At 44.5% G+C, this 16,319-nt stretch overlaps 1 protein-coding gene across 3 annotated transcripts in view; it reads left to right on the plus strand.

Annotated features, from left to right (window-relative positions):
• The first annotated feature begins 1,706 nt into the window (after positions 1–1,706).
• The window catches only part of LOC106584205 (palladin), a 135,740-nt gene continuing 121,127 nt past the window's right edge, over positions 1,707–16,319 (plus strand). Inside the window, exons 1-2 of one of the 3 annotated variants that reach the window (XM_082967978.1) lie at positions 1,707–1,891; positions 10,518–11,603. In XM_082967978.1, the coding sequence (XP_082824104.1) occupies positions 10,519–11,603 (1,085 nt within the window). In that variant the 5' untranslated portion in view covers positions 1,707–1,891; position 10,518. The remainder of the gene's footprint in view (positions 1,892–10,517; positions 11,604–16,319) is intronic. The other 2 variants (XM_045705935.2, XM_082967977.1) reach the window with 2 other exon arrangements.

Below are 16,319 nucleotides of genomic sequence, written 5' to 3' on the forward strand. Positions count from 1 at the left end.
CGTTGCTGAAAGCGCCGTGACATAAGTCTTGACCAATTGTCTTCAAGTCTGAGTAGCCAATGAAATACAAGCAATGGGGAAATTGAAAGGACAAACTAAACTACTGTGCTGCTGAAAAAAAGATCGCCTCTTCGTTTGGCTGCTACTATCTAACTGCTGTTTGGGGATAGCTAGCTAGATATTATTGTCAATGCGTGTAGATTTAATAAAATAAAACAATTCACCAGTAAAAAATGAAATTAGATGACCAAATACAATATCTCATTAATGGCTGGGCATTCGTGTAGTTGGATGATGGCCCCTTTGGATGATTGGGACACAGACCCACCTAGAGTTTAAATGGTTATCATCAATGTGAGAGCTAAAAAAATGAAATACTTCTGAAAAGTTGAAGTGGTAAATGACCATAAGTGTTAACTGACAGTTCGGTCTGTAAACTGTTCTCTAGTCTAGTTGAAAGGACGCTCAGATTGGAAAAGCTCCAGTTCTATTCTTGCCAGACCATGAGCGAGGCTATTCGAAGACACCACCAATTAATGCAGTTATTTTTAAATTATACCCTCAACAAGGTACACTTAAGCTATTTCAATACAGAAGATGGATGGTGTAAGTCCATGGCGCTTTGAAAAGATGAGTGGGGTGTGTGTTCTGGCGCAGTGAATGAAGGGTTGGTGCTGTGGGACAGTTGATGGAGAAGTGGTGTTGGTGTCAGTGGTTTGCCAGTGTGTGTGTGAGGGGGATTTCTGGTTTGATAGAGCTGTCCCAATGGACATTCCTCCCTGCCCTGTAACTAGCACTTAACTCTAATCAGTAGTTGGAGAACCGGAATAGCTCTGTGCTGTTAGGACCAACCGTCTGCCATAACGGCCCACAGATTAACCAAGTGGGGCTGCAGAGCCAGAACGTGTCTGTGCCCTTCCAACCCAACCTTAGTTTCGCCGAGCAAATTTGGCTCAAGCAGAAAACTGTCACTACCTGTCACTCAGGGTATAAGGCAGAGGCATCAGTGAGAAACAGCCTGCAGAGAGAGGAAAGAGAGTATTTCAAGGCTAATGGAGAGGATGTGGGCTCAGGAGAAAGCATTGCTTGGACCATAAGTTACCCTGGCCCCCAACCTCCATTGTGCAGAAAACGCTCATACACTGAAGAGTCTATACTAATAACAGCTTCTTCAGAGGCTCAGTGGCAGGTCTCAGGTCAATGAGTCAACTCCACTGGCCACAGAGGAGGCAGAGTTACAGCGGAGAGAAAAGGGAGATGTCAAGCTCTGATTCAAGATTAGCATCAGCTCCTAACCCTAACCCATACTGTGACTGACAAAGCCTGGCCTTCCTCCTCCCCCATATTTATGGTACAGACAGATGCATACTGTGCAGGTAGCAGAGTACATTCATCTTTCATGACCACCAGCTTTGTAGGTTTGATAGTGCAACATGTTGAGGTACAAAGTGAAAAGACTCCCAGTTCCACGTGTTAGAGAGTGTGTATGTGTGAGTATTTCGTTCTGTGTGTAAAGTACTGTATATATTGTAATCAGTGGAAAGTATTACTCCCCTGCGGTTTCCTCATATACCCCCCCCCCCCCCCACTCGCTCTTTCTAATTATTTCTCTCTCTCTTCTCTCTCTCAGCAGCATTCTGGCTGTGAAACCTGAGCCCGATGCCAAATATAACCTGACACAGTGAGCGGTCAAACGCTGGGACAGATGGGACAGCACTCTGGAGGCACCGCTCAAGTGGCCCTAGACCTGCTCACAGTGCTCCCACTCACTGCCCGACCGAAAAAAGCTACTTTGCTGGAAAGAGACGCTTCTGACTTTCTCACACAGATAATCTTAAGAGAGAACTGGAAACACTAGACTGGTACAATACCTTTGGAGAAAAACTTGAAGGTGAGGCTGTTATTTACCATTTATTGTTGACAATATTAGTAGAATGTCCTGGAGATGATGTTTCCTTCATTTAATCAGCACCACGAGATCCTTCGAACTTCCCACTGGTCACAGACGTCAATTCAACGTCTATTCCACATTGGTTAAAGGTAATTTCATTGACATGACGTGGAAACAACATTGATTTAACCAGTATGTGCCCAGTGGGTTGTGATATTAGAAAGACGCTTAGAGAAATCTCTAGATACGTGTTTACTGTTAGTGTATGTGGGGATATTCACTTTGCATTTGAGATCCAGTTAGTGTCAGAACTGCAAGGAAAATGTGGTTATTTTCAATCAATATTACCATTACATCAAAGTACGTTACAAAGTCAGTAATAAGTAAGGAGTTATTGAACAGTGATAGCCTAATTGACGTACTCTGTTCTATTCTGTCATTGACAGCATTTACAATGACCATTGACAGTGGCCATTGACTTTTTGTCAATCAGTTTAAAATATAAAAAAAGATTCCCCATTCATAATGAATCAATGTTGTATAGATTACTTATTTTCCACATGGAAAATAACAGGCTCTGAAGAGAATACTGTCCCTTGTGTTCCTGACTGTGAATACATATGTGTGTATGTATCTGTGTGTCCTGTGTGAGCTCCTGTATGTGCTATACTGTAGTGTGTGTGTTTAAAGGGGCCGTTTTTTAGGGTGGAATTGTACTGCTGCTGTGAAACTTAGCCCAAGGGGAATAAAAACAACAACAGCTGGTCTCCTGGACGCCATGGCAGGCAGAATGTCACACTTGTATATACCACACTGACACACAAACACACTCACTTTTATACAGACGAGCCTATTGCATACAAGTCTGTACAGTACCGTCATCTACAATATAGTCACGGTGCTCACATGTAGATGTAGCCTACTGTACATAACACACAGAGCTGTGCTTGAGATACTGATCACTGTCTGCGAAGAGTTTCATAAATGTCTGGTTATGACCAAAACAAACCCTTTTCCTCTGTGAAGGTGCATCTCTCTCTCTCTTTCACTTTCTCTTTCACTCTCTTTCACTCTCTCTCTTTCACTCTCGCTCTCTTTCACTCTCTCTCTTTTTCACTCTCTCTCTCTCTCTTTCATTCTCTCGCTCTCTTTCTCTTTCACTCTCTCTCTTTTTCACTCTCTCTCTCTCTTTCATTCTCTCTCTCTCTCTCTCTCTCTCTCTCTCTCTCTCTGTGAGTTCTACATACAGTGCCTTCGGAAAGTATTCAGACCCCTTGACGTTTTCCACATTTTGTTACGTTACAACCAGGGTTGGGTAGGTTACTTTCTAAATGTAATCCGTTAGTTACTAGTTACCTGTCCAAAATTGTAATCAGTAACGTAACTTTTGGATTACCCAAACTCAGTAACGTAATCTGATTACTTTCAGTTACTTTTAGATTACTTTCCCTTTAAGAGGCATTAGAAGAAGACAAAAATGTATGTTACCAATTGAACAAAATCTATTGCTGTCACGGGTGCCGTAGGGTAGAGACCAAGACGCAGCGGGAAAATGTACACTCATCTCCTTTTTATTTCGTGAAGAAGGAAAACACAAAAAATACGTATACATTACAAACTTGACAGTCTTGTCATGCAAACAGCTAAACAAGAACAATCTCCCACAACCCATGAAAAACAAACTCCTAATTATAGGACCCTTAATCAGAGTCAACAATAACCAGCTGCCTCCAATTGAAGGTCCAACCCCAATTAACTAAACATAGAAATACAATAGACTAGATAGAACATAGAAAAATACTAACATAGAACATAGACTAACAAACCCCGGACCACATAAACCAAACACTCCTCTACCTAAATACATAGCCCAAACCACATAAAACAAACATCCCCTGCCACGTCCTGACCAAACTACAATAACAAATAACCCCTTTACTGGTCAGGACATGACAATTGCAAGATAAATCAATGTTAAAGTTTACATATCTGGCCATATATGGATGTAACATTTTACTTTATGGGTTGGTTATGTAGGCTTCTTCTAACCCATCACTTTCTACTACTTATAATAATACGATTAAATTATATCTTTACATTAAAAACCAAAGTCTACCAGAATTCCAGTCATTCCAATAAATGTTATACCCCTTGATCTTCAAGAATAGGACTTGGAAATATGGAAGTGTAGATTATCCAAATTGTTTTACCTGAGCATGACCCCAAAACTAAGGACTTATTAGCCAGTCCTACTCTGTTGTTTGTGATTTTGTTGTCATGGAGGCCTGGAGAAATGTAACCACTCTCAGATGAATAGACAGAGCTATGGATGCAAGGACTGACCATCCATGATATCAACATTATTGTTTTAACCATGTTATGAGGATATACAGTTTTGTTTACCTTTACAATGTTTACAAATATTAGAGAAAAACAAGCTTATATTTTGGGTTCTCATGGAGTGTGACTGTTGAACTAAGCTCATGAGGGATTTATAAGTTATATTCCTCAAGAATCAATGGACTTACAGTACCAGTCAAAAGTTTGGACACACCTACTCATTGAAGGGTTTTTCTTTATTTTTACTGTTTTCTACATTGTAGAATAATAGTGAAGACATCAAAACTATGAAATAAGACATATATATATTTTATATTTGATGTTCTTCAAAGTAGCCACCCTTTGCCTTGATGACAGCTTTGCATACTCTTGATATTCTCTCAATCAGCTATGAGGTAGTCACCTGGAATGCATTTCAATTAACAGGTGTGCCTTGTTAAAAGTTGTGACAAGGTAGTGGTGGTATACAGAAGATAAGCCTATTTGGTAAAAGACCAAGTCCATATTATGGCAAGAACAGCTCAAATAAGCAAAGAGAAATGACAGTCCATCATTACTTTAAGACATGAAGGTCAGTCAATCCGGAACACATCAAGAACTTTGAAAGTTTCTTCAAGTGCAGTCGCAAAAACCATCAAGAGCTATGATGAAACTGGCTCTCATGTGGACCACCAAAGGAAAGGAAGACCCAGAGTTAACTCTGCTGCAGAGGATAAGTTAGAGTTACCAGCCTTAGAAATCGCAGCCCAAATAAATGCTTCACAGAGTTCAAGTAACAGACACATCTCAACATCAACTGTTCAGAGGAGACTGCGTGAATCAGGCCTTCATGGTCGAATTGCTGCAAAGAAACCACTATTAAAAGACACCAATAAGAGGAAGAGACTTTCTTGGGCCAAGAAACACGAGCAATGGACATTAGACCGGTGGAAATCAGTCCTTTGGTCTGATGAGTCCAAATTTGAGATTTTTGGTTCCAACCGCCATGTCTATGTGAGACGCAGAGTAGGTGAACGGATGATCTCCGCATGTGTGGTTCCCACCGTGAAGCATGGAGGAGGAGGTGTGATGGTCTGGGGGTGCTTTGCTGGTGACACTGTCTGTGATTTATTTTGAATTCAAGGCACACTTAGCTCCATCTCATCTGGTTTGCACTTAGTGGGACTATCATTTGTTTTTCAACAGGACAATGACCCAACACACCTCCAGGCTGTGTAAGGGTTATTTGACCAACAAGGACAGTGATGGAGTGCTGCTTCAGATGACCTGGCCTCCACAATCACCCAACCTTAACCTAATTGCGATGATTTGGGAATTTTTAGAAATGTAGAATAAAAAAAAAGAAACTGAAATATCACATTTACATAAGTATTCAGACCCTTTACTCAGTACTTTGTTGAAGCACCTTTGGCAGAGATGGAGTTTCTCCCATTCTTCTCTGCAGATCCTCTCAAGCTCTGTCAGGTTGGATGGGGAGTGTTGCTGCACAGCTATTTTCAGGTCTCTCCAGAGACGTTCGATCGCGTTCAAGTCCGAGCTCTGGCTGGGCCACTCAAGGACATTCAGAGACTTGTCCCGAAGCCACTCCTGCATTGTCTTGGCTGTTTGCTTAAGCTTGTTCTGTTGGAAGGGGAACCTTTGCCCCAGTCTGAGGTCCTGAGCGCTCTGGAGCAGGTTTTCATCAAGGATCTCTCTGTACTTTGCTCCGTTCATCTTTCCCTCCATCCTGACAAGTCTCCCAGTCCTTGCCGCTGAAAAACGTCCCCACAGCATGATGCTGCCACCGCCATGCTTCACTGTAGGGACGGTGCCATGTTTCTTCCAGACGTGATGATTGGCATTCAGGCCAAAGAGTTTAATCTTGGTTTCATCAGACCAGAGAATCTTGTTTCTCATGGTCTGAGAGTCCTTTAGGTGTCTTTTGGCAAACTCCAAGCAGGCTGCCATGTGTCTTTTACTGAGGAGTAGCTTCCGTCTGGCCACTCTACCATAAAGGCCTGATTGGTGGAGTGCTGCAGAGATGGTTGTCCTTTTGGAAGGTTCTCCCATCTCCACAGAATAACTCTAGAGCTCTGTCAGTGACCATCGGGTTCTTGGTCTCTTTCCTGACCAAGGCACTTCTCCCCTGATTGCTCAGTTTGGCCGGGTGGCCAGCTCTAGAAAGAGTCTTGGTGGTTCTTAACTTCTTCCATTTAAGAATGATGGGAAGCCACTGTGTTCTTGGGGACCTTCAATTCTGCAGACATTTTTTGGTACCCTTCCCCAGATCGGTGCCTCGACAAAATCCTGTCTTGGAGCTCTACGGACAATTCCTTTGACTTCATGGCTTGGTTTCTGCTCTGACATACACTGTCAACTGTGGGACCTCATATAGACAGGTGTGTTCCTTTCCAAATCATGTCCAATCATTTGAATTTACCACAGGTGGACTTCAATCAAGTTGTAGAAACATCTCAATGATGATCAATGGAAACAGGATGCACCTGAGCTCAATGTCAAGTCTCATTGCAAAGGGTCTGAATACTTATGTAAATCTTTTTTATATACACTGCTCAAAAAAATAATGGAAACACTTAAACAACACAATGTAACTCCAAGTCAACCACTTCTCAGTTCCTATGCTTCCTGGTTGATGTTTTGGTCACTTTTGAATGCTGGCGGTGCTTTCACTCTAGTGGTAGCATGAGACGGAGTCTACAACCCACACAAGTGGCTCAGGTAGTGCAGCTCATCCAGGATGGCACATCAATGCGAGCTGTGGCAAGAAGGTTTGCTGTGTCTGTCAGCGTAGTGTCCAGAGCATGGAGGCGCTACCAGGAGACAGGCCAGTACATCAGGAGACGTGGAGGAGGCCGTAGGAGGGCAACAACCCAGCAGCAGGACCGCTACCTCCGCCTTTGTGCAAGGAGGAGCAGGAGGAGCACTGCCAGAGCCCTGCAAAATGACCTCCAGCAGGCCACAAATGTGCATGTGTCTGCTCAAATGGTCAGAAACAGACTCCATGAGGGTGGTATGAGTGCCCGACGTCCACAGGTGGGGGTTGTGCTTACAGCCCAACACTGTGCAGGACGTTTGGCATTTGCCAGAGAACACCAAGATTGGCAAATTCGCCACTGGCGCCCTGTGCTCTTCACAGATGAAAGCAGGTTCACACTGAGCACGTGACAGACGTGACAGAGTCTGGAGACGCCGTGGAGAACGTTCTGCTGCCTGCAACATCCTCCAGCATGAGCGGTTTGGCGGTGGGTCAGTCATGGTGTGGGGTGGCATTTCTTTGGGGGGCCGCACAGCCCTCCATGTGCTCGCCAGAGGTAGCCTGACTGCCATTAGGTACCGAGATGAGATCCTCAGGCCCCTTGTGAGACCATATGCTGGTGCGGTTGGCCCTGGGTTCCTCCTAATGCAAGACAATGCTAGACCTCATGTGGCTGGAGTGTGTCAGCAGTTCCTGCAAGAGGAAGGCATTGATGCTATGGACTGGCCCGCCCGTTCCCCAGACCTGAATCCAATTGAGCACATCTGGGACATCATGTCTCGCTCCATCCACCAACGCCACGTTGCACCACAGACTGTCCAGAAGTTGGCGGATGCTTTAGTCCAGGTCTGGGAGGAGATCCCTCAGGAGACCATCCGCCACCTCATCAGGAGCATGCCCAGGCGTTGTAGGGAGGTCATACAGGCACGTGGAGACCACACACACTACTGAGCCTCATTTTGACTTGTTTTAAGGACATTACATCAAAGTTGGATCAGCCTGTAGTGTGGTTTTCCACTTTAATTTTGAGTGTGACTCCAAATCCAGACCTCCATGGGTTGATAAATTGGATTTCCATTGATTATTTTTGTGTGATTTTGTTGTCAGCACATTCAACTGTGTAAAGAAAAAAGTATTTAATAAGATTATTTCTTTCATTCAGATCTAGGATGTGTTGTTTAAGTGTTCCCTTTATTTTTTTGAGCAGTATATTTGCAAACATTTCTAAAAAACTGTTTTTCGCTTTTTCGTTATGGGGTATTGTGTGTAGATTGATGAGGAAAAAGAATAATCTAATCAATTTTAAAATAAGAATGTACTATAACAAAATGTGGAAAAAGTCAAGGGGTCTGAATACTTTCTGAATGCAATGTACCTGTCCGGTAAATTTCTCAAATGGACAGAAAATTTAAATCTTCCTGGTCACGTTGTTCGGCGTCACATTTTCCTAATGGAAACGCTGGCCTGAACAGGTGTGGGTTTGTGTGTTTGTGCGGCTGGCGATCTAGTTGATATAGTGTTTTGCAGTGTACGGACAACACAACTAATTATAATAGAATTACAGTACCAGTCAAAAGTTTGGCAAAATGTGACCGGGGTGCCAGTTGTCTCTGGTCTAATGAGTGTGAATGATTTTTTTTTTTTTTTACTATTTTCATTGTAGAATAATAGTGAAGACATCAAAACTATAAAATAACCCATGGAATCATGTAGTAACCAAAAAAGTGTTAAACAAATCAAAATATATTTTATATTTGAGATCTTTCAAAGTTGCTACCCTTTGCCTTGATGACAGCTTTGCACACTCTTGGCATTCTCTCAACCAGCTTCATGAGGTTGTCACCTGGAATGCATTTCAATTAACAGGTGTGCCTTGTTAAAAGTACATTTGTGGAATTTCTTTCCTTCTTAATGCATTTGAGTCAATCAGTTGTGTTGTGACAGGGTAGGGGGGGGGGGGGGGGGGGGGGGTATACAGAAGATAGCCCTATTTGGTAAAAGACCAAGTCCATATTATGGCAAGAACAGCTCAGATAAGCAAAGACAAATAACACTCCATCATTACTTTAAGACATGAAGGTCAGTCAATCTGGATAATGTCAAGAACTTTTGAAGTTTCTTCAAGTGCAGTGGCAAAAACCATCAAGTGCTATGATGGAACTGGCTCTCATGAGGATTGCCACAGCTGCAGAGGATAAGTTCATTAGACTTAACTGCATCTCAGATTGCAGCCCAAATAAATGCTTCACAGAGTTCAAGTAACAGACACATCTCAACATCAACTGTTCAGAGGAGACTGCGTGTATCAGACATTCATGGTCGAATTGCTGCAAAGAAACCACTACTAAAGGACACCAATAAAAAGAAGAGACTTGCTTTGTCCAAGAAACATAAGCAATGGACATTAGACCGGTGGAAATCTGTCCTTTGGTCTGATGAGTCCAAATATAAGATTTCTGGTTCCAACCACCGTATCTTTGTGAGACTTAGAGTAGGTGAACGGATGATCTCCTTATGTGTTGTTCCCGCCATGAAGCATGGAGGAGGAGGTGTGATGGTGTGGGGTGCTTTGCTGGTGACACTGTCTGTGATGTATTTCGAATTCAAGGCACACTTAGCGAGCATGGCTACCACAGCATTCTGCAGCGATATGCCATCCCATCTGGTTTGCGCTTAGTGGGACTATCATTTGTTTTTCAACAGGAGAGTGACCTAAAACACACCTCCAGGCTGTGTAAGGGCTATTTAACCAAGAAGGAGAGTGATGGAGTGCTGCATCAGATGACCTGGCCTCCACAATCGCACAACCTCAACCCAATTGAGATGGTTTGGAATGAGTTGATCCACAGAGTGAAGGAAAAGCAGCCAACAAGTGCTCAGCATATGTGGGAACTCCTTCAAGACTGTTGGAAAAACATTCCTCATGAAGCTGGTTGAGACAATGCAAAGCTGCCATGAAGGCAAAGGGTGGCTACTTTGAAGAATCTAAAATATGAACTATATTTTGATTTGTTTAACACTTTTTTGGTTACAACATTATTCCATATGTGTTATTTCATAGTTTTGATGTCTTCACTATTATTTTAGAAAATGTAGAAAATAGTAAAAATAAAGAAAATCCCTTGAAAGAATAGGTGTGTCCAAACTTTGGACTGGTACTGTATATGTTAACTTTTGTAACTCTATGCTTGCAGTGAATTGTTGCAGAGAGACAGAGATAGAAAAGAATAAGGAAGTGAGAGGAGAGTCAGGGAAATATACAGTTAGGGTGAGAATAGAGGGAGGGATTGTGACAAATGCCAGTCAAGTCCACTTTGACCTCCGGAAAGCCCTTTGTAAATACCCACCAGCTGTCCCGAAAGAATGCTAGCCTGAGTCATCACAACTGAGCAACTGTTGGTTTGTGAGGGAGTGTGGGTTCATTTTATTTACTTATTATTATGTACTGTGGATGTGTGAATAGCTTACCATTAGTGTCTTTCTGTATCTACAGTGTTAACTGAATGTCATGTTTGTGTGTGTGTGTTACAGGATGCAGGACGGGAGCTGGAACCAGTCCCTCCCCCCCTCTCTGCTTATGAAGGATGGGCGTGGGGTTCCAGAAGGAGACGGGGGCGTGTTCTCGGAGGCTTCGTCTGATGGGGATCTGTACCTGGACTCTATGGCGGAGCTGGATGCTGGTGACGGGGACTTTCCAGACCTTACTGCCTTTCTCAGCCAAGACGAGATCAACCGCAGCCTGGACCTGGCCTGGGAGGCCTTCAGTGACGCAGAAGACTGGGTGGACCCTGTCTCCCCTATTCCCAAAACCCAGGAGCCGGCTCTCCACTACCACCCCTCCCTTGCCCCCTTCAACACCACAGAATACCTGACCAAAAGTCCCTGCTTCCCCCATCAGACAAAAGTCTCACCCATGGACGACAGCCACTCAGTCAAAGTCACCTCCAGCCAGAGTGTCCACCTCAGCAGGCCCATACAGGCCACCTTCGAAGCCACGGCCTCGCCTGAGAAGTTTGTCTGCCACAAGACCATCACCCCAGTCTATAAACAGGACAAGCCTCGGCTTATCCATGAGGGCTTGGAGCTGAATGAACGGGCTGCCTCAGCCACGGAGTTCTGCAGCCGCGCCGCCACCTTCATCGAGGAGCTGTCCTCCATCTTTAAAGGCTCCACTCGGCTGGAGCAACAGGGGGAGGAAGACTCCTCCTCTCCCGACAGCGGGTACCTGTCTCCTAAGAGCCACCGGCTGGCCCCCCGGGGCTTTGCCTCTGTCCCTCCACAGCCTTTCATCCAACAGGTGGCGGCGCAGCAGGGCCAGCCAGGCCTGGGTACCCAGCCAGCAAGCATGATGGGCGTAACGGGTGTGACGGGTGTCCCTCCACTGAGTGTGACCGGGGTGCCAGTTGTCTCTGGTCTAATGAGTGTGAATGAGTTGATGGGAGAGCAGCAGCACAGTGGAGCCCAGTTGATGGGGGAGCAGCACAGTGGAGCTCAATGTGTAGATGGAGACCTGTCGCTGCCACACTTCACCCAGAAGCTGAAGAGTCAGGAGGTGGCAGAGGGACACCCCATCAGACTGGAGTGCAGGGTGGCAGGAAACCCTCAGCCACTGGTCAGGTAAGGAGACTGGTGCTTGGTGGAAGACTGCTTTGGTTGTGATCATATTGGTGATGAGTGATATTAGAATGAGACAGTTAACACCAGTGGTAGCACAAAGAGGTGGTTTATTCATGTATGCATTATCCGTTTAGTAAATATGACTGCTGAATTTGTTCTTTAACAACACTTACATTCGCTCATGCTTATTTTTACGCTATTGTAGCCTCCTGAGTGGTGCAGCGGTCTAAGGCACTGCATCACAGTGCTAGCTGTGTCACTACAGATCTTGGTTAGATCCCAGGCTGTGTCACAGCCGGCCGTGACCGGGAGACCAATGAGGCGGCACACAATTGTCCCAGCGTCGTCCGGGTTAGGGGAGGGTTTGGCCGGTCGGGATGTCCTTGTCCCATTGCGCTCTAGCGACTCCTGTGGTGGGCCGGGCGCATGTACGCTGACACGGTTGCCAGGTGTACGGTGTTTCCTCCGACACATTGGTGCGGCTGACTTCCAGGTTAAGCGAACATTGTGTCAAAGAAGCAGTGCGGCTTGGCTAGGTTGTGTTTCGGAGGATGCCCGGATCTCGACCCGAGTCCGTACGGGAGTTGCAGTCATGGGACAAGACTGTAACTACCAATTGCGGAGAAAAAGGGGTGAAAAAAAATATCCAAAATCAAACATATGTATACGCTACTGTATATCTATTTATCCTTTCATTGAGATCTCCAATGGTACGTGTTGCCCATGTGATGCAATGGGTAAAGATTAGAACGCTGGCATCTTTCCTTCCGATACTGGAAAGTACAGTCACAGAAACTATATTTAGTCCAACAGTTCCAAGGCAGTTGATCCTCTGGTTTGTCTCGACACCAATGTCCTTCCCCCCTAAGGGAGGTGGATCCCCAGGGTGGAGACTTTTGAAAAGATCCCCCTCTGGAAGCGGGTCTATTGAAACACACGGACTCCCCATTTGGAGACAAACACGTGGTGACTTTGGAGTTTTGTTCTGAGAGGATTTGGATGTATGGCGAAAAAGATCCAACTGAAACACTAAGGAGCTCATACTCACATAGACTGATGTCAGTGGTATGACGCTCAGCCTTCAGTCAGCGATAGGGTTGCTGTGGGAGGGGGAGATTGGGGGAACGGGAGGAGGTAGGAGTTGAGAGCTGTTGGGTGTCGAGAAGGCCTCCTTGGAACACCTGCTGTGTGTTTGGGAGAGTTCCACTGTGTTTAACTATAGAGTAACCAATAAGCCTTGTGACCAGGTGCTAGTGGAGGCGCTGTCAGGTCAGGGAGTTTCTGCCTGGGCAGTCGTTCTGCTCCTTTTGAAAATACAGCGCCCCCTGGCTGTAGGGATTTGGATCAGTCCAAATACAGATGGTGAGTCCTGGGGGCCGTGGTTCTGACATGGTTCTCTCCTCTCCTGGTGAGCTACAGTATAAGGGGCCTCTTCCTCCGCTGTATAAATAGTCTCCAGGCCAACAGGAGCCAGGAATGTAGTAAGCAATGTCATGACACAGCGTTTTCCGTCACCGCACATCTTCACACCTTCTTGGGAAATATGAAGGATGTATTTTACCACTAGGAAACAGGAGAAGGGAGACAGCCATGGAGAGGGAGAGAGAGGAAGAGGGGGAGAGGCTAATATAGGCTGAGACTGGAATAGGACTAGGTCTCAGATCATTTTGGTTTGTTTTGTGTTTTCTTTTACCTATATGTAGTTTATTTGTGTCTGAATGTTGCTTGTATAATCAGTCTGGGATTGTGATTTTGATGTTTACAAGTCAGGAATTGTCTGAATTTTTGATGTAAGACTGAGGTCTTGTTTACTCCAAGTCTTGGGGATCTGGATAGAACATGGTTCACCCAGATGTTTTGTCACTTATCCTGCAGATACCCACTTTTGAGTCTTGTCTTGTTTTCTGTCTATTGACACTAGGTGGCACTGTGGTATTTATCATTCAGAAAGATGTTGCACAGTGTCTTCAGTGTCCCCATTGGAATCTGCACTATACCAAGTGGCATCCCAGTAATGAATGAATATGTTGACAACATGTCGACATATATGTATAAGAACATCTACTGGTGTTAGTTTCACGTGCACTGAGAAATATCAGGGGTTTTAGATAATGTTTACATACCCTACATTACTCATCTCATATGTATATATATCTTGCCTCTGCCGTTCGGCCATCACTCATCCATATATTTATATGTACATATTCTTATTCATTCCTTTACACTTGTGTGTAAAAGGTAGTTGTTGTGAAATTGTTAGATTACTTGTTAAATATTACTGCTCGGTCAGAACTAGAAGCATAAGCATTTCGCTACACTCGCTTTAACATCTGCTAACCATGTGTATGTGACCAATAAAATTTGATTTGATTAGATTTTCCACCACAACATTCAGTCAACTGCTTCTCCTGCGTTGTGTATGTTTTGTGTTCTCCAGGGAAATGGAGGGTGTAGCAGAGTAAACACTATGTAGCAGAGTAAACTCTATGTAGCAGAGTAAACTCTATGTAACAGAGTAAACACTATGTAGCAGAGTAAACTCTATGTAGCAGGGTAAACTCTATGTAGCAGGGTAAACTCTATCTAGCAGAGTAAACTCTATGTAGCAGAGTAAACTCTATGTAGCAGAGTAAACTCTATGTAGCAGGGTAAACTCTATGTAGCAGGGTAAACTCTATGTAGCAGAGTAAACACTATGTAGCAGAGTAAACTCTATGTAGCAGAGTAAACTCTATGTAGCAGGGTAAACTATATGTAGCAGGGTAAACTCTATGTAGCAGGGTAAACTCTATGTAGCAGGGTAAACTCTATGTAGCAGGGTAAACTCTATGTAGCAGGGTAAACTCTATGTAGCAGAGTAAACTCTATGTAGCAGGGTAAACTCTATGGGGTTAGAAGCCTGAGCTACAGCCTCTGAGGCTTTCATGAACATACTTTTCTTGAAGTGTTCCCCTGCTCTTCATCCATCTCTCTCACCAGGACAGACACACAATAACAGTCAGACTCCCTCTGGGACTGTTGTGTGGTGGAAAGTGAACAGCTCTTATCCTGGTCAGGACTATATGAGACAGTGCTGTCAGGGAAATGTTGAGGACCAGAGATTCCATGTCAAATGAAGAACACAGTCCTGGGCTGGCCCTAGTTTTAATACACCATAACAAGTAATCTACCCTCTGCCTTATAATGCAACTACTCCTGACAATCCAACTGTAAGTAGCCTTGCACGAGCCGGAATGGCTCATAGGAGCAGGAGCCTATCTGTAGCATGAGGCAGCTTGATGTACAAGTAAACCCCATGAACAGGACACTAGTCTATCTCCTTAATGCTGAGTGCCAAGCAGAGACGCACTGAGTCCCATTTTTACATTCTTTGGTATTACTCGGCCAGCCTCACAATCTCAGGGCGGACACAAACCACAAGGCCACTGAGTGGGTAGAAGCATCATCATTTGAGTTGTATGCTACATGACCCCTTTACAATAGAGACAATCAATTCCAGGTGTGGAGAGACATGCCATGTATGTAAACATTGGGTTTGGCATAGCAGACAGTGTACATTGCCCCCAGGCCTTGTAGGTGCTGTATAGATTTATGCGTGCAGGGTTTGCTGACACAGGCCAAGTGGGGTCTGCGTGTGTGTGAGGATTTTAAGGATGAAGACACCTCCGTGTGTGTGTGTGTGTGTCACGTCCTTTCCCTGCAGTTGTACCCCAGGAGCTTGCAGGGGTTTTGGGAATTACCCTGTAATGTGATACCTAGGTTGATTTACTGCTGTAAAGTACCGCAGGGATGCTTTGATTCACAATTTCAGGAACTGTAATCAACTGTTGCCTCCCCACCCAGGAGCAAAGGGTCAAAACAATTTATCTAGATTTTACAGAATGGCCAACATTCCTAGCCTACATATCCCTTGCTCTTTAATTGGAACATTTTAACTATGACCTATAAATGAACATCTTATGTGATGTGTTTATTTTAGTTGCACATTATCTCCTTGGAAGCCCTCCTTAAAAAACTGGCCATAGAGATAGCCTCAGTAATATGGCCATGGTTTATTATTTGTCATAACAAGGTTTTAGGAAGGGTCATGGGTCATGGCTCTAACTCCTTGGTCAAGCACATCAACCTGCTAATCTTATCAAATGAGATACCAGCAAAGATATGTGTACACGTGATGTACGTACTGTATGTGTGGATGGATGTGGGTCTCCAAGATAATCATCATTGGACTGTTCACTACCCTATAGCACGCTTGTCTCAAAGGGCCATTCTCAAGCACACATGTATGTGTTTTCTATGTGTTCCAGAGGATAACTATTATTTATCCTACCCTTTGTTCCTCATTACCTTCATTTCAATGGCTAATTGTCTCTATTGTGAGTGTGTTCTTATATACATGTTTGTGTGTGTGTGTGTGTGTGTGTGTGTGTGGTGTTGGTGTGTGTTTGTGTTTTTATCTTCCTTTACTTCCCACCAGTCTGTCTTTAATGGTTGCTCCCCATTTTAACAGTCATTTCCCCGGGCAGGGGCTTTGATGGGGTTGCCAGGTCTTTGCAGGAGATCCCCCTTCCTCACCTCTAAAAATGCCTTTTGCCCATTCACTCTCAGGGTAACGAGTTGGTGATGCGGTAGCAGTGCCAACATTTCACATGCTCACTGGGACAGGCATTCCTGGTGGCTGGGCGCGGTCTCCCATGGTCGTGGGCGACTGCAGTT

The sequence above is a fragment of the Salmo salar genome, chromosome 23 (genome assembly GCF_965601325.2).
Source record: "Salmo salar chromosome 23, fSalSal1, whole genome shotgun sequence".
In the NCBI taxonomy this organism is placed as follows: Eukaryota; Metazoa; Chordata; class Actinopteri; order Salmoniformes; family Salmonidae; genus Salmo; species Salmo salar.